The following is a 25,933-nucleotide window of genomic DNA, read 5'->3' on the forward strand; positions in this document are numbered from 1 at the left end:
TAAAGGAAAGAGAGCTGTTGTCCTAAGGTAGAGCATCCCTGCAAATTTTTGCCCGATGACAGGATTAATCCATCCAGTAAGACAGGAGAAATCACTGGCTACTGAGTGTCCTGCTTATTGGATATTTATATTTCCTTCCAGTGAATTGCCTGTTCATATCTTTGCCCATTTTTCATTATCTTTCATCTCTCTCTTGTTGATTTGGAGAAGTTCTTTGTATATGCTGAATATGAATCTTTTCTTTGTTAAATGACTTGCAGACTATTTCCTTTGGTCTGTAGCTTATCTTTCACTTTGTTACTTTTTGTCCAAATGAAGTTACTAATTGTAATATGAAATCTGTCCATTTTTTCTTTTATAGTTGGGTTTCATGTGTCTTGTTCAGAAATCCTTCACTGCTCTAAGGTCATAAAGATGGCCCACGTTTTGGCCCACATTTCCTTCTAAATCTTTTTCACTCTTGTTTTCATATGTATGTCGAATCCACACAGAACAGATTTGTGAGTACGGTATGAGCTAGAGCACTGATTTACACTCTTTTCTTACCCCCGCTCCAGGGAGGCAGGCAGGGAGTGGAGTGAGGCCAATCAGGTGAATGACGAGAACAGCCCTTGGTCTCTGCTCCCTGGGCTGGTTCCCCGTTATTCTCTGTAGGGTGGCAAGTCCTTGCCAGTCTACCCAAACCTTTGGTAAGGTGACAGCCGACTCTCTGCTGTGCTCTGAGGAATTAACAGGAAGGGGCCACCCTACATTTGGGATGAAGAGGCCAAGGGAGGGCAGTGTGTCCCGGCCACAGGTCAGCATTCCATTATACCAGCTGCCGTGTGGCCTGCAGCACCTGGGAGAGGTGACCTCCTGAGGGGCCATGGGCCCCAGCAGAAAGGCCAGTTCCTGGGGACACTCAGCAGCTGGTGTGCACTCTGAGTGGCCAGTTTCTGACCACGCCCCTGGAGGCTTTAATGGTAATTTAGCCTTCAAGAGAATTAAAACATCTAACAGCAATACCTCATCCCTGGAAGAACTGGTAACTAAAATTTTTACAAATTGCTGATGGGGTTGGGGGCAGGTTGCGGGAAATAATAAAGGTACTTTGGAGAACAATTAGTAACCTATATCTTCAAAATCTGCATCCGCAATCTCCTCTGACCCTGACAACAACCCTTTTGCCGAGCCCGGGGAACATCGTCTTCCTTTAATGAATGACGAGCTGAAGCCTGAGATGGAGAAATGGTCCCTCCAGCAAGGGAGACCCTAATGCTTCGTCCAGTCCCCAGAGATGGAGCAAGGGAGAAAGGGGGCATGACGCAGCAGTGCCTGGGCCTCCAATGCAGGAACTGCCTCTCCCTGAATGCCCCACGGCTACCGGAGACATTGTTCCCACGTTACAAAGGCTGGGATCAGGGTGCAGGGTTCCAGCAAGAGCAATCAGAGAAGGCACTCACACATCTATCTTCCAGGCAGAGACCATATTGGGACCCAGCTGATGGGATCTTTTTGCTCCCAGCTCACCTCCTGGTAGGCCTGTGCGTTCCTTGCCCCCAACCTGGTCTTTCCAGAAGGCTCAGCACTCTGGGATTCCCTCACTTAAGGGTCTTGTCTGTTAGAAAATGATGGGCGACAGTAGTTTAATTTTTTTTAAGATTTTATTTATTTGAGAGAGAGAGCACAGAGGAGAGTGAGAGGAAGAAGCAGGCTCCCCATGGAGCAAGGAGCCCAATGTGGGGCACAATCCCAGGACCCTTAGATCATGACCTGAGCTGAAGGCAGACGCTTCACCGACTGCATCACCCAGGAGCCCCTTGGCAACAGTAGTTTTAATTTGACAACCTATTCCTGTTACCTCATCAGATGGTTAGGATTATGTTACTCTGTCAGAATTTCAGATCAGACAGAGGCCACATCTGAAGGCAAAGGTCCTTTAATAAACTGGGAAGTGTTCCCTTGAGTTCTGTGAGCTGCTCTAGCAAATTAACCCAAGGAGGGGCTCGTGGGAGCCTCCAATCTAGCGGGTCAGTCAGAAGCACAGGAGACAACAGGGCCGGTGCCTGGTGTCTGAAGGGGCCGTGGGGGCAGGCTTGTGGGACTGAGCCCCTAACCTGTGGGGTCTGGTCCCATCTGTGGGTAGACGGTTATCAGACTTGGGTTGATTTCTAGGACCCCAGCTGGTGTCGCAGAGAATTGCAGGGGAAACACCTCCACACATCTGGTGACCACAAGTGTCAGAAATAAAAGTGTTCGCTGGAGGCAAAGGAGATATACAGGGAATAAACATAGTGGGGAAGAACTGGGGTTTTTTCTATGAAAAATCTGAGTTTTTTCACTTTTTTCACAAGACACAAGTAAGATACAGGGCAACCGGTAAGATTCCAGAATCTTGATGCTCTTTATTTTTTTTAAAGATTTTATTTATTTGAGAGAGAGAATGAGCTAGAGAGAGAGCACGAGCAGGGGGAAGGGCAGAGGGAGAAGCAGACTCCCCGCTGAGAAGGGAGCCCCACACGGGGCTCGGTCCCAGGACCCCAAGATCATGATCTGAGCCAAAGGCAGACAGTTAACTGACTGAGCCACCCAGGTGCCCCTTAATGCTCTTTATAACTGAGATCCTTGGTCCATAGCAGGTCTCCCCTTTCTGAAGAGGGGCTACCAACTGATCTGTTTCAGCCTCCAGTCTGGTGTGGCTCAACAAATTTGTATCGTAGGCTCAGTATGGGTGGGGCTCTGTCCTCCTGCGAGAGATACGGTGACAATGGAGAGTGAGAGACAAGGACAGAGATGGGGATATGGAGAGACAGACAGACAGAGAGAGACAGAGACAGAAGTAGAGGGAGGGAGAGAGAAAGGCACCGTCTAGTGCTTTATTCAAGAGAGCACCTGTTTGCAGAGCAAGCTCTTGGCCCTGCCTGGGGGCTCCCTTTCAGATCAGAGAGAGGCCACCTCTGAAGACAAAGGCCCACCTCCCCACCCGGAGCCACCAGAAGCATGTTTGGGGCACGTTTCTACTTGTCAAGAGGCCACATCAAGAGGATATGAAGAGGCCACCTCAGGGCACACCTGTTCACAATCAAGGTTTTATGATTAAAAATGAGCAACATTTACTTGCCCGGCTTTTTGTTTCATTTAAGGGTGAGAGGAAACGAAAATGCTAGAAACCTGGGAACTCCTGGAGTGGAGGGGAAGCTTTGGCTGTCATCGGGCGGAGGCTTTGGGAAGGAGAAGCACGTGGAGTAGAGCACATTCCTGGCAGTGCGGGCTGGGGGCCATGGGGGAGCCTCCACAGCCCAGCCGGGCCAGTGTCCTGGGGATGCCATAACCAAGCCCAGCAATTTCTGGGGAGCAATTTCCAAGGCACAGTGAAGCACCACCAACCATCCCAAGCGATTTGGGAAGCACATGAACACATGCTATTTTGTTGTGGATTTGTTTCAATGAGTAGTGAGAAAATGTAACTGGTACGATAAACTCATTGATGTTTTCTTCATCAAGAGAACATAAATAAAGTTGGTAATTTTAAAAAGTGAACTTATTTTAAGAAAATTGTTAATAGCACAGATCCTACGTGGATACAAAAATCCACATAGATGTGGTGAAAATCCACGTGGGGGTGGTATCTGAATGCCGTTAGTCTGGGAAGTTGTTTGCTATGGACTGAATGTCCGGGTCTCCCCAAAATTCATACCGATGTGATGCTCTCTGGAGGTGAGGCCTTTGGGAGGTGATCAGGGTTGGATGAGGTCATGGGGGTGGAGCCCCCATGATGTGATTAGTGACCCCAGGAGAAGAAACACCAGAGACGTGGCTCCCTCCGCACCAAGTGAGGACGTAGCAAGAAGATGCCACCTGTGAGCCAGGAAGAGCCCCCCCACACACACAGCCCCTGGAACCAACCTTGCTGGCTCCCTGATCTCAGACTTCCAGTCTCCAGAACTGCAAAAAATTCGTTTTTGTTGTTTAAAGCCGCCAGTCTGTGGCACTGTGTTTCGGAGGCCAGGACAGACCAAGACACTGCTCTCGTGTCCAATTTTAAGTTGACTTGCCTTCTTAAAAGGTGGATCTGGCCACGTGGAGGAAGGGGGATGGTGGGGAGGGCGCAGGCGAGAGAACAGTCAGGCTACTGTCCCACGTGTCTTCCAGGCTACGGGCCCTGTCGGAGTGGGCTGCCCACGCAGAGCCAGCTGCACATGGGACGTGGCCTTCCTCAGAGCCCTCACCCCTCAGCTGGCACCACAGCAAAGCCCCTCACCAGTCCCATGCGGTTCCTCAGCATGGCGCATAGCCCGAGTCCTACCTTCTCCACAACGCCGAGGACTAACCACTACGATCACGGCCAAGGGTCCTACCTTCTCCAATCTCATCTCCCGTGGCACAGCCTTGACGTGTCCTGTTCCAAGTGTGAAAACAGCCCTACTGATGTCTACGCAACGTGTGGGCACCTCTGTGCGTCTCTGACTGGGACGTGCCTGCACCTGAGCCCTGCCCCATTTGGGCAATTCTTCGCACAATGCAATCCTCAACGCAGAGGGGTTTTGTTGTATTTCGTTTTGCTACATTGAGTTTTGAGTCTTCCTGCTTCCATGTATCTGAATCATATCTTCAAATACCAAAGTTTGCTTATGTTAAAGAAGAAGATTATTATTCAAAAACATTGTTCAGGGATGCCTGGGTGGCTCAGTAGGTTAAGTGTCTGCCTTTGGCTCAGGTCATGATCCCAGGGTTCTGGGATTGAGTCCCGGTATCAGGCTCCCTGCTCAGCGGGGAGCCTGCCTCTCCTTCTGCCTGCCACTCCCCCTGCTTGTGCACTCTCTCTCTCTCTCCCTCTCTCTCTCTGTCAAATAAATACTTTTTTTTTTTAAGATTTTATTTATTTATTTGAGAGAGAGAGACAATGAGAGACAGAGAGCATGAGAGGGAGGAGGGTCAGAGGGAGAAGCAGACTCCCTGCCAAGCAGGGAGCCCGATGCGGGACTCGATCCAGGGACTCCAGGATCATGACCTGAGCCGAAGGCAGTTGCTTAACCAACTGAGCCACCCAGGCGCCCAAATAAATAAAATCTTTAAAAACAAGCAAACTGTTCAGTGAGACTTGTTAAAGCATAGTAAAGTGGACTATACTCAGGGACTGCGGCAGTGGGAGCAGGAACCCCAATTTTCCTTGTAGTAGGGAGAAAGATCAGACTCAGCTCTGAGTACAGCAGGGGCAACTTCTTTACCCTGGGTGGGCGACTGAGGGTGAAATGCTACCAGGACAAAACACCAGGGCCAGTGAACCAGCTAGTTCTGGCTAAACTGACCCAGCAGGATTCTTGCTGAAGGCAGGCAGGGGTGAGCTGACATCACCCAGGGAGCCTGGGGGGTGAGGAACTTGATCAGATATCAAAGACGATCAGGTATGGGGGATGGGAATTGTAGCTAAGCCGAGTTAGCAGGAGTCTTGCTAAAATTGGACAATGCAGAGACAAACACCCAAGTCCAAAAGTCTAAGACTGGCTGAAATTCGGAGGAGCCTGAGTAGAGTTCAGTCAAGGAGAGAATGTTTTGTCACATATTTATGGTTGTTTTGTCAAATAAATTGAAGCACTTGAGTGATGAATCTAGTCCCCCCCCCTTTTCCCCCAGAGCTTTTTAGAAATAAGAATCCCGAAGAAAATATATAACTGGTAATAATAATGAGTTGGGCAGAACTTGGGACCAACCAACTAGAACACTGGCATTTGGAAGCCCTTATAATTCTCATATCCACAATTATCATGCAGGGACCCATCATCATATCTGTGTTGATCTATTTCAGCTACTTAAATATATACACAGTCCTAGTAACTCTGAAAACCAGGAAGTCTATGACATCTGTGTATGGTGCCACTCTAACCTACTTTATTTTCCTAGGCCTTAAGGCTCTTAACGCAAAATAAATTCCAAGGGTAAAAAAATCTAACTGGTTTGGAAACTAGGTCTGGCTATTATTCTCAGCTCTGCCCCAGGCACCCGGTTTGTCCTTGTGCAAGTGCTCAGCTTCTCTGTGTCTCAGTTTTGTCAACCGCAGCGGGCACAGTGGAGTAGTCCCTCCCCCTCGATATTACAGATGACAAGGCATGTTCACGTCCTTTGCAAAATGGGAAAGGGTATTCCTCTTTCCTCTTCCTCTTTCCTAGGAAGGATGGAAGTCATTACCAGGGTATACACCTTACAGAGATAATTAGATTAAAATCAGCATGGTCTATGCAAAGAAAAATGGTTGACTTCTGGAGTGGACCAAGCTTGCCATGAGTTGACAGCATAGTTCCACCTTTCTGGTCCAAACAAAAAAGGTATTGCTTCAACTATTGAAATAGTCTTTCTTGCCTCATCTAATAGACTAGAAACCCCTTGAGGGAAGACTGAGTCTGTCTCGTTCACATTTCCCATGCATTAGTAATTGCTCCCTGAACCGAACTTGCTGCTTTTCCTCACTTCCTGTATCTGGAGCACCTCCCCAAGTGCAGCATTCACATGTCAACACGCTTGCTGTATGAATAGAGGACTGTGTTGTACATTTACACCATAAATTAATTCCCCTTCGTTAGGCATTAGGGGCTCAACTTCTTGTTTTATTGGCTAATGCTGCCAGCTGATATCTAATGCACCATTATTTTCCCAGACATCCGGTTCCCTACTTAAAGTTGAATTACTGGGATTCCGAATTCTGTGAAAGAAACAAGGAAAGCAATATATATATGGAAAAAGAATACATACAAATGAAACTACATGGTAAGAAAAGTACTGTAAGGAAATAACCCATAAACGTTGATAGTGGTTATTCCTCGATAGTAAATTATTGATTTTCACGTATTAGTCTTATCATTAGAAAATCTGTTAAGAAAACTATGATTCTCGGTCACTGACCGAGGATTTTCCAGTGTTTTGCTGGCTGCTCCTGCAGCCTGCCCGACAGGCGGGCGCCTCGTGAGGACGGAGCCCGGCGGGGACTCGGGCCTCGCCGGCAGTGTCCCCGCGGGCCGGTCGGGACACTGCGCGGCAGGGGTCTGGACGGGGCACGCGGCCGAGAGCTGGCCCGGGCCCCGCCTCTGCCGCTCCCGGCTCCCGGAATTCCCCGGGCTCCGGCCCGCCTCCTGCCCCGGGCCCCGCCTCCTGCCCCGGGCCCCGCCTCCTGCCCCGGGCCCCGCCTCCTGCCCCGGGCCCCGCCTCCTGCCCCAGGCGCTCATCGCATCCCCGCCCCGCTAGGCCCCGTTCCTGGCCCAGGCCCCGCCTCCTGCTCCAGGCGCCGGCCCCAAGCCCCACCCAGCTAGGCCCCGCCTCTGGCACAAGCCCCGCCCCCTGCTCCCCGCCTCAGCGCCGGCTCCCCCCGGCCCAGACCCCGCCCCCCGCTCCCTGCCGGCCTGCTGCTCCAAGCGCCGGCCCCAACCAGGGCCCCGCCAGGCCCCGCCCCCCGGCGCTCCAGGCCCCGCCTCCAACCTCCGGCGTCCGCGGGCGCCGGCCTCAGACCGGCCCGCGGCAGGCCCCGCCCCCGCCCCGCCCCCCGTGCGCGCTCTGCTGCGCTCCGCTCCGCAGCCGGCGGGACGAGGCGGCCACACTCGCGCTCCTTTGTGCTCCGGCGGCGGCCTCTCGGTCCTCACCGCGCGTCCTCTCGGTCGGCTAGCCCGAGCTCTCCGGCGACGGACCATGTCGACGGCAGGAGCGGGCGCAGGCGTGGAGGCGGGCTTCTCCAGCGAGGAGCTGCTGTCGCTCCGCTTCCCGCTGCACCGCGCCTGCCGCGACGGGGACCTGGCCGCGCTCTGCTCGCTGCTGCAGCAGACGCCGCGCGCCCACCTGGCCGCCGAGGACTCCTTCTACGGCTGGACGCCCGTGCACTGGGCCGCGCACTTCGGCAAGGTGGGCGCGGGCGCTTTAAGGCGCCATTTTCCGCGGCTCTCCGCGGTGGGCCGGGGAGGGTGGGGGCTGAGGCGCGGGGGCGCGGGGGGTGCCGGGAGCGCGGGGCGGAAGCGGGGCCGACGGCGCTGGCGCCCCGAGCGAGCGGTCCGGCGCGCATGTGCGGCGGCGCGGGCGGTGCGGGCGGAAGCGGGCCCCGCGGCGACGGCGCCGCGAGGGGCCGCGGGGCGCATGTGCGGCGGCGCGTTTCAAACGGCGGCGGCTTCGCGGGCGCGCCGCCCCCAGCGGAGGCAGTTGGCGCCTGCGGCGGGCTGGGCTCGCGGGGCGCAGGCGCTGCCGCTTGGGCGGCCGCGCGCGGGAGAGTGGCCTGGGCTCGCGGCGCGGCGCGGTGACTTGCCCGCGGCCAGAGCCGCGCTCGCCCTCCTGCGCAGGCCGCGCCCCTTGTCCACCGCGTCCTAGGGGCGCTGGACATCCGGGAAGGACGGGACGCCGCCGTCCACTTCCCAGGGATTCGGGAACGCGCTCCTCGTCCGTCTTAGAACGCGGTCCCCGCCGCATTTCACAGCTGACTCTGGGGCTCCCATTTGTGGACGTGGAACAGTGCTCTCCCTGGGAGACCGTGCGGCCGCGGCCTCGCAGAGCCGGGTGCCGTGTCTTTCCAGGCACAGGTTGCTCTCCTGCTGCCGCTGCGTCCGGCAGTCGGTGCTCGTGTGTGTCTCGGGCAGCGTGCACGCTCCGAACGGCCGGAGAGCCCCGTTGGTGCCGGTGGAGCCCGTGGGAGGGCGCTGGGACCGCGGCGCGGGGCCGAGAGACCCCAGCCACTGGAACGCGCGCTCCCGCCTCCGCTGGACCTCGCCCGAGGCGGTCGTGCCCTGAAGCTCTGCGTCCCTGCCCAGTGCGCCCGCCTCCGGGGTTTTTGCCCCTTACATCGTGGGTAACTCAGGGCGCGGGTCCTCAGCATCCTCGGTCCCCGCGTGCTTTGGGGACAGACAGCCTCCCGCCAGGCAAGGACGGCTGTTTTTGAAAAGGCTTCCCTGTTGATCGATCCTCCAGTTGAGCATGGCACAGTATCGTAGGACAGCCTGGCACGTTCTGCCCGGCGCTTAGAACCTCGTTACAGTGTTGATTCAGGGTATTTACCAACCCAGGGGTGCCTCCAGCTACCTCTCGGGATTGGAAGGAGCTGGGACAGGCTTTAACACGCTTACCACGGTACCTCTCAGGTTATGTATGTTCTACAAACAGTAAGAAGCAGAACCCCCGAGTTCACTTTTTGGAAGTCTCTGCTGTGGAACGTAAGTAGTAGGTCAACCCTGGGCACCAGATGTAACCAGAGGCTGTTCGTTCCTTCAGTGTTGGGGCGGAAATTAGGCCGGGAGTGGGGCTGCAAGATCTCCGTGCAACCCCTCCCTGCCGCTCCCCCCCCTCCCCCCCCCCCCCCGGGCCAGCAGCTCCCCTGTTTTTATCCGCATCTGAGCCTGCCCTGTGCTGGGGCCTGGGCAAGAGCCAAGTTGGCACTTAACACATAACGAACTATTCCCATCTTTCAGGCTGGCGTTCTGAGAAATGTGCCAACTCTGCACGTTACCTGACCTTTCATGAGGCTTATTTTTCCTTGAGAACTAAACATTATTTAAAATCTCTAGTTACACTTGGCTTTTGCAAGCTGTCGTATGGAACAGTATCTCTCCCAGTTTCCTAAAGCGAACCCACAGGTAACAGATTTAAGTCCAGGGAGCTCTGGCTTGATCTTAATAAGTAACAGCTTTTGGCATACCCGCTGATTTTGATCCTTGTTTTTTTTTTTTGGACTTGAAACCTGTTGGCCTTATCACTACCATTGGCACTTTCGTTTTCTCCTAGTACATTAATAACGGCGTTATGCAAAATTGCACCAAAGGTGTGTCTCTTTATCAGCTGTCACTCCCAGATTCTAGTTCCTGGAAGCCCGAGATCGTGTTAAATCTGTGTGCTCCCAGCGTGAGAGTCCATCTCCCACAAATGTGGGTCACAGTGACCTGTCTTTAGCAAGGAAAGGCTTAAATTGCTGACAGAGAGTAAGAGATGCAGGGTCACATCGGGGTGTGGCCGCCTGTTCTTCCTCCGATCTCTGTCTTGTGGAAGAGGATCATTGGCACTTGGAGCTTCTCCACTAACTCTGCGCTGTGCCTCTATAGGGGAAATGGGCCGAGCAGGATCTGAGGACATGTGGGTGGAGCAGTGTAAGTCTGCGGACAGCAGGCCTTGTGGGACAGCGCCTGGCTCGCGGTGGGCACGTGTGGGGTATGTGTGGAGTGTGACGAGCCTCCTGCAGCCACAGGCTGGGATGATAATTGGTGCCCGGCTGTAAAGTGTGGTCTTGCCACATGCGTGGTCCTCTTTCAGCCCCCTGGGAGGCCAGAGCTTGGATGTGCCCTAGGCCTTTTCCTCCCGGGGGGGGGGGGGTTGGAGGGGCGTGCACAGTGTGAACACTCACTCTGCACATCGGGACTGGAGGCAGGCCTCGGCTGAGCTTTCCTCGAATGCGGCCCGTGTGAGGGTGCACAGGGTGCCCTCGTGCAGAGCAGAAAACGCTCTATGAAGCGTTCACTGTGGCTGCACCTCCTTTCAACAACCAGTCACTGGCTTTGTTCTGTAGCATGGCGTGTGAAAGTGGTAAGACCCAGCTGCGATAGAAGTCTTTGAATATCGCAGTCTTTACTGATTTGGGCTTTTTCAGTTGTAGGAAAAACAGAATGTTTAAATTTGTGTGCCGTCAGTGTTTTTGACTTTCTACTCCTGTGTAACAGATTTTTTTTTAAAACCAGGATAAGGAAAAATACTCTAAGGTTTTTTTTTTTTTTAAGATTGATTTTATTTATTTGACACAGAGAGACACGGCGAGAGAGGGAACACAAGCAGGGGGAGTGGGAGAGGGAGAAGCAGGCTTCCCGTGGAGCAGGGATCCCGATGCAGGGCTCGATCCCAGGACCCTGGGATCATGACCTGAGCCGAAGGCAGACGCTTAACGACTGAGCCACCCAGGGCCCCTCTTTTTAAGCTTTTTTAAAATTTGTATTGCGAAGGAATGACTTCTGTTGTTCCCTTAAACAGAAAAAAAGCTGGGCAACAAAAATGCCACTTATCTACATCACAGAATTGAAATTGTTTGTGTAACATGTAAAAACGTACGACACACGTGTGTCATCCCCCTTCTGCTGTTTTCAAAGTTGGAGTGCCTCATCCAGTTGGTGAGAGCTGGAGCCACACTGGACGTCTCCACTACGCGCTACGCACAGACTCCAGCCCACATCGCTGCTTTCGGGGGCCACCCCCAGTGCCTCATCTGGTTGATTCAAGCAGGAGCCAGCATTAACAAACCGGTAAGGGAGTGCTGATGATTAACTTGGTTTTTATTTTCTTTTTCCAGTTATAATTACATGGTGTTGAATTTTAATTGGGGGCCTTAATTAGAGTTTGATAGGTTAACCTCGGGGCTAATGGGGATTTACGTGTATGGAGTTATTTGTAGATAATAGGCCCTTCACGGAGCGGTGCGTTCTGTTTAGAGAGCGCTTTCACCTGTTACCTGACTTACCGGGATCCACGGCGATCCGAGGTGGCTTGCCCACGTCACAGCTGGTAACTGAAGGAGTCTGGCCTGGAGCCCAGGTTTCCCGGCTCCCCTGCCCACAGTGGCCTCCGCTTCCTTGCCGCACAAAGCGCTGAGACACACCCACGCTAGCAGAAGGATGGCTGTGGCCTCGTCGGGGCCGTTGGGGCAGCTGTCCAGCACTAGCAGGCGGACCAGCGTGAGTTCACGCCCTCTGACCGATCGCGGATGAGGAGCTGGGGGGGGGGGCGGGTTGGGGGGTGCAAGCGCGGGCGGTCGTGCCAGCTTCTCGGGGTGTTTTCACTATTCCTTTCACTTCCTCGAAGAAAACCTCGGGGAGAGAGTTTCGCTTCCTGGGGACTCTTGTGTGGACACGTGTGTGGGTGTAGAGGACTCGGGATAGTCTGGCCAGAGGGGTCCCGGGGCGGAGACCCTGCCCTGAGGGTGGATTCGTCTAGGGGCTTGTGCCTGGGGCTCTGTAGGGATGCCTTTATGCCTTCTTTCCTCTTTTCCCTTTTTCCTGTTATTTGCTTTTTCTATTAAGAATCCTCAAGGGCCTACTATGTGCAAAACAGTTTTTATTTCCTCTCTGCTTTGCTGTCTTTCCCAAGATTCATCCCTTGCTGATAACCAGGCCCCTCCCTCACAGGTCACTCAGCTGGCCACCTACAAGGCAGGAAGCGAGGACAGGTGTTTGTGGCAGTGGTTTAGAACAGGGGTCAGGGGAGTGACGGTGCGTGTCGCTTTGATCCGTGTGTTCAGGGGCCACGCAGCCCCCGCCATTACTGCACCAGGCCTGCCTGTCCCCACCTGCCCGTTCCTGGTGCTGCCTTCTCTCTGCCCCGTTGTCCTGGCAGAACACCCGGGACCCAGGGGTGCCACGCTCCACCTCCCCTGTGCCGCTCCCTGGCCTGGGGCAAGTCCTTGTGCTCAATGCCCTTGTTAATGAGATACGAATAATCCACGAATGGGAGTGATTAAGGACTAATGTGGAACTTCGGTATAGATATTTTGTTCGTTTTCTTTTTTTTTTCCTAAGATTTTATTTATTTATTTATTTGAGAGAGCGTACGAGCAGGGGTGGGGGGGAGCAGAGGGAGAAGCAGATTCCTCCCTGAGCCCCCCAGGTGCCCTTCTGGTGGTTTTCATTCAGTTCTCACGTAGCATCTGATTTACAGAGGTCGAAAGAGGTGGTCCCCCGCTGCCTTTCAGACCGTTTAAGTCTAGAAGCTCTTTTCCACATACCGTTGGACAACAGCCCAGCCTCTGCCCTGGACCTGGGGCTGCTGGGCCCCCCTCGCAGCCCCCCAAGCCCTCTCGTGTCCGAGGCTGTCACCCGGCATCCCTGGGTCTCCTGGTATGGTTGCTGACAGGGTCTCGGCTGCCCCCTTGTGTGGGGAGTGGTGGCTGGCCTGCTGGGACAGGCACCCCCTGACCTCGGAGGGCACGGCAGCCCTTGTGTTAGTTCCCTGCCAGTGGACAGTTTCTCATTCCCCACGTAAACTGTTAGAGAACCAGATCAGGATTTCCTAAGCCCATCTGTGTGCCTGCCGTTTTTCTGGACCTGCCGCGGCCTTTCTGCTCCTGCTCCAGTTTCCACCCACCTTCTAGTCTCGATTTTTTGGCATATTAATTCCTAACTGTCATCAGTTCATTGTCCTCAAGTCTAACAGAGACAGTGTTTGCGGTCTACAGACCTGGCGTGAGGGGCCGTCTGGAGCCTGTTTACCCACAGAGAAGGAAGTCCGTCTCCAGGTGATTTATTCTCAGCCGGTCTGTGGCCACGACCCACGGGCGTCACGTTCTGCCTGGATTTACAAGTCATCTCTTTACTACCGGTCTAGAATTCTAGAATTTTGGTGACATTTGGTACCACCTCTAGTTTCTTATAGCCAGATTAGAACTAGACTTTTCTGTATTTGCCATTCATGGTGACTTGTCCATCTTCAGACTTGTGGCGCTGCTCCCACTTTCCCTTATTACTCAGTTTGCCCACAATAGTTTTGGAATCATACTACAAAATAGTTGATATTTTTGGAATGTGACTTGTCTGAGCTTGAGACGTGAGTAATTGAAACGGCTCCTCATCTTACATCTGGGCTGCGTGTTCTTCAGCGTTGGTTCTCCCCTCCGGCCCGAAGCTGTTCTTGGAGGATGCACGTAGGAGCTGGTTTTGCTTCCTCCTCTGTCCTCTGTTACTGTCCCATCATCTTCTTGAAGTGATAGAGCAGACTTTGACTATTTCTCCTTGTTCCAAAGATAGCTTTAGAAACCTTTGTTTTCTTGTGGGGGGGGGGGGTTGGGGGCGGCACCACCTCCCCTAAATCTCCACGCTATGCAAGTGTTACTTGTCCTGATTACATTCCTCCTGTCTCCCCCCTCCCCCCCCCTTTTTGGGAGGATGGGGGTAGGTTTTTGCTTTGTTAAGAATCTGAGGGGCGCCTGGGTGGCTCAGTTGTTAGGCGTCTGCCTTCGGCTCAGGTCATGATCCTGGGGTCCTGGGATCGAGTCCCACGTGGGGCTCCCTGCTCAGCGGGGAGTCTGCTTCTCCCTCTGCTGCTCCCTGCTGCTCATGCTCTCTCTTTCACCCTCTCTCTAATAGATAAATAATCATTAAAAAATAAAAGAATCTGGGGCGCCTGGGTGGCTCAGTCGGTTAAGCGACTGCCTTCAGCTCAGGTCATGATCCTGGAGTCCCTGGATCGAGTCCCGCATCGGGCTCCCTGCTCGGCGGGGAGTCTGCTTCTCCCTCTGACCCTCCCCCCTCTCGTGCTCTCTCTCTCATTCTCTCTCTCTTTCAAATAGATAAATAAAATCTTAAAAAAAAAACAGAATCTGAGTTCACTGGATGGCTCCCTGGGTGACCACATGGAATTCTGTGTTTCTTTCTTCAGAAATGGGCTTATTCTGTGTAGAACTTTACATCACCTCTGAGCTCACTTTCAGTCAGTGGTCACACTTTCCTCTGCGCTGCACGCTGGAGTCTTTGAGGTTACGTGTTGCTGTAGAAGCAGCGAGCACTCTTCACTTGGGCCTGCGCCCTGGGATCTGCCTGTGAGCTCAGGTGCGCGGGGGCAGGAGCTCGGCTGTGTCCCGGTTTATGAATGAACCGTCCTCGGGGTGCCGCGCACAGTGCGCTGCCGCCCCTCCCTTTGTTGCGGGGAGTGCTCTGCTGCCAGGCTCAGCTTCCAGGGACAGGGAGGCGCGATGACTCCGAACGGTGCTGCTGGGCCAGGCGGGAGGGCCTGCCTCGGGGTTTCAAACAGAAACGGCTTGCTCCTCTTGATTGCTGCATCTTTCCTTCCCTCTTATGAACCAGAGAGCCCGTGAATGGAAGCGTATTTCGGATTTTGTCCCATTCATAGTCTGCAAACTAATTCATCTTCACTGTCCTTCCCAGCGTCGGCTCGCTTTCTCTGCCTTTTCCAGCATTATTCTGAAGTGTGAATCCCGCTCTGATGCAGCCTTTTCTCAGGGTCTGTGGGTGAAGCTGGCTGTGTGTGGCCCCGGGTCCTCTTCCTCATCATTCCTGGCCCTTTAACCTCTACCCTCCTTGTCTAAAGTGCACTCGTAATTGGGATTCGAGGTGCAGGGGGGCACAGGTGATGTCTCAGCTCAGGCCCGCCCTGTGGCGGGTGTGGGCACTCTTGGGTAGACCAGACGCTGGATGGTGTGTGCTGTACCTTGGCCTTGGTTCCTTTTTTCTTTTTAACCTGTTACAGGGTAATCGTTCTGGGTTTTATCTACAACGCATTTGTGCTGAGATCCAGCATAAAATGATTTCCCGACATCCATGTGAAGTGTGTGTGCTGTCCCTGCTGGAGAGGCCCCACGACTCTTTGCTCTCGACCCAGGAATTCAGGAGAACATGCCCGTTCCATGGCCGACTTCTCTTTTCCCTCCCGCGTCTCTGGCCACAGTTGTGTGTGTTCTGCGTCAGCTCTGACTCGCCGTGTTGTTTGGTCTCCAGGACGAACGAGGTGCACGTCTGTGTCCATTATGTTGCTTGGAAATGTGCGAGTCCTGTTGGATCTGATATGTCGTGTGCGCCTTCTGTTGTTTCAGGACTGTGAGGGCGAGACCCCCATTCACAAGGCGGCTCGCTCTGGGAGCCTGGACTGCGTCAGTGCCCTGGTGGCCAACGGGGCCCACATCGAGTAAGTGCCTTCGCTTATCCGTCCTGCCGACATGCAGTCAGGGCACCGTGCTGACAGGCAGCGTGTACTGCGAGCAAGCAGCAGTCCTCAGGTGGTGTCTCCGTGAGCGTAGCTCTGCTCGGTAGATCAGGTGGCGCTAGTGGGCAGGGCTCCGGTGGGGTTGACGGCTAGCGGAGGGAGCCGCTGCAGGCTGTTGCCATGACGGCACGTGAGGGTGGACAGAGCCGTGAGCTCGTTCCATTCGGAACCTGGCATTGTTGACTTGGCCACTAACTAGTTGTGTCACCGTGGGCAAGTCGTCAGACTTACTTTGCCAGTGTTCATTTTGAAATGAGGCCTTGGATTGGATTAGAACATCTTTTCAGGCCTCCCTGGCCCCCAGATCCTGACAGACAGCTAGCTTTTCTAAGTAGTGATTTTCTCATCTTTTAGCAGATGCGAGAACATTATGTTTTAAAGCACATTCTGACTTTTAATGATTTATAATTTGTAAAGTGGAACCATATACATTAAAGACTTAGACTCCCTCTGAGCTCTTGATATCAGTGACATTATTGTAATCTTGTTTTAGTCCAGTTTACATGAGCTAGTTTATTCGTGGCTTGATAGAACAGTATTAATATTTAAGTGTATTAATTTAAAGATGTGGTCTTATATGCAAAAGTCATTAGCTAGCCATGGCGTTAAACATTTATTTTAGGTATTAAATTCATTTGTATTAACTTTCTCTGAAAGATTTATATTGTAAAAATTTTTCTCCTGCAGTTCACAGCATTAACAAAATGGATGCGGTTTTCACCCCTAAATGTTGAGTGTAAGCTATAGAGCTGTAATAACCAAAATAACTATAATGTTAGCTTTTTTGTTTTGAGTGTCTTGAATATTTCATAAAAATTAATTACAAACCACTTTGTTCTAATTGGAAATGTGAAAATCTAGACTTTGGGAGAAATAAACCCACAAAACTAACCTAGTTTAACCCTTTGGTTTCCACTTCATTGTTTTGACTCTGTGTTATAATAAATTTATTGAAAATAGATCCTGGATAGCAAAACCATATAGATTAATTACTGCAAGGCCTAATACCAGGGGCTGTCATTTGGCTCCTAGGATCTTAGCTTCTGTTTCATTTAAGTATTACGTCATTAAGATAAGTCATTAGTTTGGGCTTGGATCTTTTTCATAGAAATTTAGTACTGTAAATATGCCCTGTATTAACTATTACATTGCAGGGTACCTTGTGACTTCATATAGTTATGACTTCAGGTAATGTAAAAACAATGGATAATACGAATATATATTATATAATTTGAGATGATTCTCAATGGCTTGCTTCAAAGTGAAGTTATATGTGCATTTTTTTAGCTATGTTTAGATTAAAAACTCAAATCTTTATTTTAATAACAGAAGCTTTGATTATGAAATACAGTCATATAAAATCAATGATTACATTGCTTGTCATTTATTGAAATAATAATTAGAAGTTGACCTTTTTAATGACTTATTTTTCTAAACAATAGTCTAATTGACCCTGAACATTTTATTACTAAGATGTTAGTTCTCTTCGTTTCAATGAATAGCTTAATCCTTTGAGCCAATAAATATTTCTCTCTATATCCTTTTTTTAATAGGTGTCTTTCTAAAATGAGAATCTTTTGTTTACAATTCTGTCCTTGGTTACAGGACCCTCGAGTGTCTCTTTCCCACCAAGTGTGACTGAGCCTGGCCTCGAGTGCCAGGCTGTTTTTCCTTCTCAGTATAAGAGCTACTCCCTCGAGATCCTGCATTATGGTGATTTCCCTTGCCTGAACCTTGAGATATTTTTTAGAAGAAGTATTTAGCCCGAGCCGACTAGCCTAAAGCGAGGCTTAAAATTCTAAGTCTTTGGCCTGGAGACGGAGCACAAAGAATCAATTGTATATGTGGTTATTTAGTTTTAACATCTGGAGAAATTGCCAGTTTTTCTGGGAAGCTGATTTGTAAATTGCTTTTTGATGTCTGTTCTGCACATTTTTATAGTTTAACACTTTTAGCCTACCAACAGATGATAGTTTGAGTCCCCCAAATTATGGTACTTAGATCTGTTTTACTTGTACTGCTCACATGGTAAAGAGTAGTCCTAGCAAATAAAATGCATTTTTGTTCTGTTTTGTTTTTTTAAGAGGATCGAGGGGCACAGTATTAATTTACTTACCTAAAGTGATTTGTGTTTTTTCTAGTTCACAATGGGCCAGATTATTAATTCTTCATATTACATGCTATAATATGAATCTTTCCTTTTCCTGTGAAGAGATTGAAAGCTGTCTCGTATCAGTATTTTGTCACACTTGGTGGTGATTATTAATTTTGTTATTAATTCCTACTTTTTTTTTTTTTTTTTTATGTATCAGCTGCATAAAGTGGCCAAAATCTTAAGTTGCTGCTTTTTTGGTCACTGGGTAGATAATGATGAGGGCAAGCATACCCCGCGTCTGTGGCTAGAGTGGTTTGTTGTGTAACTCACTTGCCAATATAGGCCGCGTCTGTACGATAACGCATGTCAGCCGCTGGGCACCGTGTGTAACATTTTCTAGCACCACACGTGAGTATGTTGATGGAGTTTTTTTTTTCCTTCTCTTATTTTACATCTTGAGTTTTGGTGCCAAGTTTTCTTTTTCTCGTGAGGTTTTGTTTCTGGCTTATATGATGGTCATTATCATTTGCCATTGTTTACATCCAAAAGTAAAAATACGTAGGATTAACTGGTAATTCTGTGACCAGGTTCAGTGTTTGCATACTTTAAATCTCCTGAACCTCTGCAGACTCTTCTCGTTCCCATTTTTCTCCAGCGCATCAGGTACGGACTTCTCAAAAGTGAGGCTGTCCCCGTCCTTCGTTTGCTTGTGGGACGGTTCCGTCTGTCACTGCGGCCAGTACCGATTGCTGCCCGCTCTGAGGGGTTTGCATCGGAGGAGGGACACAGACGAGCCTGCAAACTGCCGTTGCCTCTTTTTTCTTTTTGATGATCAAATAAGTAGCAATGTAAGCTGAAGTCTTCTGTGATTTTCGAGAAAGCAAGAAAACTTGCTGACTATCTGCTGATAGTTAAGACCTTTTAACTACTGACACTGTAAACTGCAGATTTCAAGCCTTGGATTATCTTTACTTTCACTATTTGGGCACCAATTAATTTGAGTTACTTTGTTTTCTTGAGAAGTAAAGTGAACGTTTCCGTATCAACCAGATATTGAAATAGTCTTTTTTATGCCTCTGAGTAGAAATACAGGGACTCAGTGGGATTTAGAGTGAAACTACAGTTGCTGGGACTTCAGGCAGATTTGCTGGCCCATTTTGTGCCCTGCCACACGGGTGTTAGTGTTTAATGAGGTCGTGGCAGAGTCTCGTAGCTTCCAATAGGAGAGCATTTCTGTGGAATTAGCCCTAGCAAATAAATTCCGTGGCACCCAGATCTTCAAAGGGGCTGTGTATATTCCCACTGACCTATTCTAATCCCGGGAAGGACTTAACTGCAGTCATCAGATAACTGGAGAAGCATCAATAAATAGCCTTATGTAAGCAAGTTCAGTGACTCACTCTAAAAAAAATCCTTCTGCCTAATTTAGAAAACAGGCACAGTTGGCTATAGTCACAAAAGTCTAAAATGTGATCTTAATAGACTTTGTTTTAATTTTGCAAAAGCATCCACACTACTGAACTTTGAGACATTCTTAATTGAAATTGAGTTGGTTTAGTTTGGTTCCTCATTGGTGGTCACATTTATGACCCAGCCTCATGCGCTTACCCAGAGAGCCCTCTCTGGAAGCAGAATTCCCTTTAGGGCACCTACGTGCCATGAGGATATGTCATATTGCTGTTGGGAGTTTGTTCGCAGCTCCTGCCCGAGGCAAAATCTAGCCCACACTTACTCTGATAACCATTCATTCATTCATGTTTGAAATTTGTGGTTTCTTTTCATTGGTTCACGTATTTGCCCCTAAGAATAAAAGTCTGTGAAATTTGTTAGAATTGTAACTCTGAATTAGTTTCTGATTTTGGACCCTCTGCGTTCCCACCTAGTCTCACCGCCCATACGTACCTCAGTGTCACTCCGGCACGCTTGTCCGATCTTGCTGGTGGCTGGCTCTTTTCCCGTTGTATGGGAGAGCTGCTGGCCTGGTGGACGAGATACTTCCCGACGTAGCGCTGAAGCTCTTTCTGCCTGCCGACAGGAGCAGAGGTGGACAGCCAGCCTCCTAAAGCTGTGGACACACTTAGTTTAGAATTTTGATTAGTTTCGTAACACCTTGAATAGCATAGACTTGGATAATTGTTTAATCACCGCTTTTCTAAATAGTGCTTTCAAATAGCCAATGATTTCCAAATCCAAATATCTTTTTCCTCTGCTAAATTATAGTGGGAGCACATGAAGCCTTTTATCAGCCTCTGAATGACACTCTTCTGTTTAACGTATGCAAACATGGTTGGGGTTCGGTTGCAATGTAAAACTACCCTCAGTGATGTTGACCTTGAAATGAAAACTTGGCACCAAATTTATTCAGGTAAATACTTTAAAAAATAGTTTCTTCCTCTTGTTATCTGAAGACTGTATTTAAGAAAGTCTTCATAATTTAAGAGTTTGGATACCAAAGGGTTAAAAATACACGTGTTTTTCTTTTACTGAAGAAATCTTAGATGTTTGCTAATGTTGTCTGTACAAATGGACATTTAGTGATGTTTTTTTTAATCTTTTTTTTTTTTTTTAACGATTCCATGTATTTGCTTATTTCCATCTAGGAATAGTTACTAATGTATTTGAGATACAGCATACCAAATTTTAAAGTAACCAGAATCGTGAGTGAATGGTTTTTAGTCCATACTGTTAAACTTTTGTTGAAGTATTGACATATTTAAATTGGCTTCATGCTGAAAGTGGCTGCAGGAGGTTGGAAGGCAGCGTCGTGGAGCCGGCCCCCGGTCCAGGCGGTCACGTGACGGTGGCTCGCGCTCACTAACCGTGCCTCTGCGCCCATGTGTGTCTGTGTATTTTTAATGCAGATGTTGCCTGCGAATATGTGATCCCTTATTATTTCAGTGTCCTGTGTCATGAACCATTGCCCGTTTTAAATCACAGAGAAGATTCTGAATCTGTAAAACCTACACGTGTCAATGTCTTACAGCTACGTAATTCGAATTGACTTGATTTTTTCAAGTAATCCTAGAAAGGGGGAGCATTCCATATAGAAACCGCTGAGAACTGCCACAGGTGCCTCTCCGAACCTTACGGTTGTGGCATTGAATGCTCAGTATGGCTTCCTTTCTCCACACGAGGCATACTGTTGAGGTATTTGTTGCGGTGATTGGTTTTAATGCTAATCTAGGAATTCAGATATAGATTCTTTAGATTTGCATGCTTTGCTTACCCTAATTTATGATATCTACCTTTTATTTGTAACTAACAATAGTTAAGTTGAGATCAGAATTTTAACAGAAATATTATTTATATAAAAATTGTGGTTATCTTTTTATTGTCACATGGCATTAACAAAAAGAGAGCATCCTGAAGGAGATGTGACAACTCAGATGCTAAACATTATATTTCAGTGATTTCCTGATCCGTGGTTTTTCAAATTAAAGAAAAAACTGTTCCTACTAGAACGGCTTCTCGTCTATTCCAGGGGCGTGACACTGTAAGTGGAAAATAGAGAACTAGCTGGCCACACAAGTGCTTTGGGGAGGGTCCCTTGGTACAAGACACTAATATTCTGTCCGGAACTTCACTGCAGAAAACACAGTATCCCAGTGTTCACATATCAGCTTCAGTAAAGCTTAAAAAAATAACAGTTTCCTTGCCAGTCATTCAGCGGGAGAAATAATCCCGTGACGGTTAATCGCGGTCTTCCGTTTTTCCATATTGCACTTTGGACAGCATCCTAGGCCCCCGAGACGACATGGGCGGCCTGCTCCGAGGTCCCTCTCACAGTCTCGGGGTCCCAGGCGCTAGAACCCGCAGGTGCCTCTGCTGGCGGCAGAGTAACCCCCCCCCCCAATCTGATCATGTCAGCTCTTTTTTTTTTTTTTTTAAGACAGTTGACTTTGAAAGTTCAACAAACTAGACCCAGTTTGAACACCAAGTTGATGGTTGTCTAATTTTTAAAATCTCTGCCCAGTTTCAAAGATTTTTCAGCTGGATATCAGAGCGGGTGAATGGAGAGCTTTTAGAAACGACCTCACAGCGCATCCACGAGGTTCTCGTCTTCCGAAATGGACAGAGGTGAATTTCACACATAGTCTGCGTTCACCCAGGTGCATCACACTGAAGATGCTAAATTCAAGAGTATACATTTTTTTAAAAGATTTGGCTAAAAATAATGTGTATGCTGCCATTACTACCCCAGTTTTCATGTAAAATACAGGTTTTGAGAGTATTTTTGAATAATTTCTTCTAGATGCTTTAGAACTTTCCCTTTGGACTAGTGTGTGTAGACTGCAGTTGAGACTGACGTTTGTCCCAGCCCCGTACCTGAGCTCAGCGATGAGTGTGGTGCCACCACGCCCCGCACGCCCTAAGCGAGCGTCTGCGGACTGAAGGGTGAAGGCTCGGCTCTTTAAAAAGTACTGTGGCTCAGGCCATGAGATCGAGCTCCGAGCCCCACAAGGGCTCCACACTCGGTGGAGGGCGGGGGTGGCGCGTCTGCTTGGGATTCTGTCTCTCCTGCCCCTCCCCCTGCTCACACACACTCTCTGTCTTCCTCTCTCTAAAATAAAGTAAAAAGTACTGTTCCAGACCCAGTGTAGCACAGGGATGGGGAGCCGTCCTGCCCCCTTCCAGTTCACAGTCACAGCCCCTGACTGTCAGGAAGCTAAGGGAGGAAAAAAAAAAAGCTAAGGGAGGGAGCTTAGCTTTAGTTTCTATTTCAACTTGGAACACAAAAGTTTAAAGATTTAATAAACTGGTGGTGCATTTTCACCAGGATCACTGTTTCAGCTCTTAAAACATCAAAATTGAAACATGCTTGAATGAGTCAGAAAAAGGATTGATTGAAAGACCTGAGCCTCTTTTGTTAAAGGTTCAGGTTTCAGGAACAATTCCATTTAATGATCCTTTATTCTAGTCCTTGACGTGGAAACCCAGGTGATTTTCAGCCTCTGTAGCACGTTTGAAAGTCCCCTCTGCTTATTGAACAGAGGGGACTCTGTGAAAATGAAAAAGTGGCTTGAGGGATTTAGACTTGTAAAGGCCATTTTCACCTCCCTCGTTGTAAGCACATTGCCTGATTGTAGGACACCAGAACTTTTAACAGAAAACACCCAAGTGGAATAGGGATGACCGTCTTGTTTCTTTCCACGTGCTCTTGGGGCTTGTAGTTTCCCTCTAGATATTTTTCTTGGTACTTAACATTCTGCAGTTTAACCGACTTGGCACCTTTTTAAAAGTCATTTGTTTGAATTGAGTAGTACATAAAATTTCTGGAAAGACAGCTTTGAGGAACCCATGGACAGATAGTTTTACAAAACTAGAGGACTAGTTAGCAGTATCATCTGCTGGTTACATGTGACTCCGCAGATCTAGTCTGCTGCTGGTTTTTGTACGGCCCATAACCTAAGAATGATTTGTACGCTTTTAAATGGTTGAACAAAAATCAAAAGAATGATTATTTTATGACAAGTTAAAATTACATGAAATTCTTATTTTAATGTCCATGAGTGGAATTTCACTAGAAGCTCACCATGCTGTATGGTTTACATGTCGTCTGCGGCCGCTTTGAGGCCGAGAGGACGGACCTGAGTCGTGAGCGGGAGTGTGGCCTGGAGAGCCTGCAGTCCATAGCATCTAGGCCTCTGTAGAGAAAGCGCTGGCTCTGGGATCAGTGCGCCCCAGCTGTCCTGTCCGTGCGCTCTGCAGCGGGGCAGCCAGCCACTTGGCCGTGTTTCGGTGTAAGCAGAGCAGAGTTAGGGAGTTGGATGTTTGTCAGGGTAGACGATGGAAGGGTGAAGGTACGTGAGTGGGGTTCCTGTTGGTGTGTGAGTGAATCAGGTATTCAGAGGTCCTTTGGCTCGAGAGGAGTACAAACTATGTTGTGTACATTCAGTGCTTAGTGACAAGAGAAGGAATATACAGTTGACCCTTGAACAATGGGGGCCTGAACTGTGCATGTCCATTCATACGTGGGTGGTTTTTTTTTATAAATACATACATACTGTAAATATATTTTCCTTATGATTTCCTTAATAACACTTTTTCCTCTGGCTTACTTTATGGCAAGAATACAGTATATAATACATATAACGTACAAAATACATGTTAATCAACTCTGTGTTATCGGTAAAGCTTCTTCTGGACAACAGTAGGCTCTCGGTAAAGTTTTGGGGAGTCAGAAGTTACATGTGGGCTTACGACTGCACAAGGGTTGGTATCCCCAGCCCCTCCTTGTTCAAGGGTCTGCTCACGTTGAAATCTGTAGCTTACTGGGAGCAGAGAGAAGATAGCATGTGTCCCCATTTCTGATAATCCTGTAGGGACAGTGCCAAAATTATTAGCTCCCAATTCTTCCACAGTCATCTTATGCCCCAGATTTTGCCCCTACATCTTCTAGAATGTTTTGATCTCCCTTTTGGATCCCTCTGACTTCTCATCTTGCAAAGGTATGTGTGGAACCAGCATCCGTTCAGTCTGAACTGTGACTGATCCTTCTTCCCTGTTTGGTCCACACGTGGGGAGCATGAGTTGGCCACAGTCCTTCTGTTTGGTTTTGAAGATAATACCTCATGAGGTGCGAGTGTTCGACTGCGTTGTTGTGGGGAGACCTTGCCTTCTGGTCTCAGGTCTCAGCACGCACCCCCACTCAAGCGCTGGCCGTCTCCAGAATCTCCAGATGTCAGCCCCAATTTGTTGCTTATTTTTCTCTAACGCTGTATTTCCTTGGGAAAACAGTAAACTTGCTATTCTACCCTAAGTCTAATCTGATGTTCTGTTTCTGAATGGAAAGTGAAGGCACTGAGTATATTTCAGAAATTCCTCTCTTTCGTGACTTGAGAATGTTGGCTGCTCCCTAAGCTTCTCTGTTCTCCTCAGTGAAGTTTATGATGGTGAATGCCATCTAAAAATGCGTGTGCTGTTCTTCATCATTCTCTGATCTAAAGAGTCCTCTTTACCGTCAGCTTAGTTCTGTGTTCTCTGATTTTGGAGAGCAGCTCCATATTTCTGTATAGAAGTGATCGTTTTATAAACTTTGCATATGCTAGGTCTTCATTTTTCCAAATTTTGAAGAATTAGATGTGTTTTTTTTTTCCATGTGGCTACCTATTACTCTGTTCACATTTTTTTTTTTAAGATTTTTTTTTTTTAATTTATTTGACAGAGACACAGCGAGAGAGGGAACACAAGCAGGGGGAGTGGGAGAGGGAGAAGCAGGCTCCTGGCCGAGCAGGGAGCCCGACGCGGGGCTCGATCCCAGGACCCTGGGATCATGACCTGAGCTGAAAGCAGACGCCCAACGACTGAGCCACCCAGGCACCCCCTCTGTTCACATTCTTGATAGAGTAGACCTTTCTGGATGACGGCACTTGGGGCAGTCCCTGAAAATTTAAAAACTCACCCAGCTAAACACTTAGTTTACTGTTGTCTTATCAATAGTAGATTTCAGAAACTAAGTATATGATCATTTTATGTACCTGTAATTAAGGTAGTTCACGCTGCCCAAACGCTGGCGTTTCCTTTCCATTTAATTCATACCCAACTGTAGAAGAACACTCATCAGAATTCATAGCCATGAAATCGAAATGGCAGGTTGAGTCCCCATTAGTTCTGCAGACAACTGCCTTACATTCTTAAGAAACTTGTTGGTTTCTGGGATTCTCAAGTTTTGTCTGTTTTGTATCTGACCAAACTGAGTGTGGGCTTTCACCTTTCTTCGAAACATAGGATGCATTTCTTTATCTTAGACTTTAAAGAGTGGAGACCTGTTTAGTGATTGTCTAGAAATATACAGGTTTTTCATTTCTGAGGTTGGAGCTTTAGGAGTATGAGGGCTGGAAAGGCTTACTGTTCTCTTTACAGAGGAACCCCCGTCTGTCCCTGATGTTTTGTTGTTACTCTGAAGTGGATTTTTGCGTTAACGTTAGCCCTGGAAGCAAGCATCACGCGTTCTGCGTTGGTTATTATTCAGTGGTGCTGCATGGCCAGCGGTCTCGCTCGGCAGAGCAGGCACGAGAGCCGGTCCCCGTCTGGTGCTCACGTTCTCAGTCATCAGCCTGTCTGTTTCACTGGTTTGCAGCTTGACTTCACGGGGAGGATATTTTTCTTGTCTTTCAGGGGAACTTCAGGGAGTTGCTTTTGTTCCTTGAG

At 49.0% G+C, this 25,933-nt stretch overlaps 1 protein-coding gene across 2 annotated transcripts in view; it reads left to right on the forward strand.

Moving 5' to 3' along the window:
- Positions 1–7,518: 7,518 nt before the first annotated feature.
- ANKRD10 (ankyrin repeat domain 10) overlaps positions 7,519–25,933 on the forward strand; it is a 32,172-nt gene continuing 13,757 nt past the window's right edge. The window contains exons 1-3 of one of the 2 annotated variants that reach the window (XM_045869713.3): positions 7,519–7,863; positions 11,070–11,222; positions 15,518–15,609. In XM_045869713.3, the coding sequence (XP_045725669.1) occupies positions 7,654–7,863; positions 11,070–11,222; positions 15,518–15,609 (455 nt within the window). In that variant the 5' untranslated portion in view covers positions 7,519–7,653. Of the gene's footprint in view, positions 7,864–8,112; positions 9,156–11,069; positions 11,223–15,517; positions 15,610–25,933 lie in introns of those variants that run through there. The other variant, XM_045869714.3, reaches the window with a different exon arrangement.

Source organism: Mirounga angustirostris, unplaced genomic scaffold (genome assembly GCF_029215605.1).
Source record: "Mirounga angustirostris isolate CCGP_5_RB_7025 unplaced genomic scaffold, mMirAng1.0.hap1 SCAF_3, whole genome shotgun sequence".
Lineage (NCBI taxonomy): Eukaryota > Metazoa > Chordata > Mammalia > Carnivora > Phocidae > Mirounga > Mirounga angustirostris.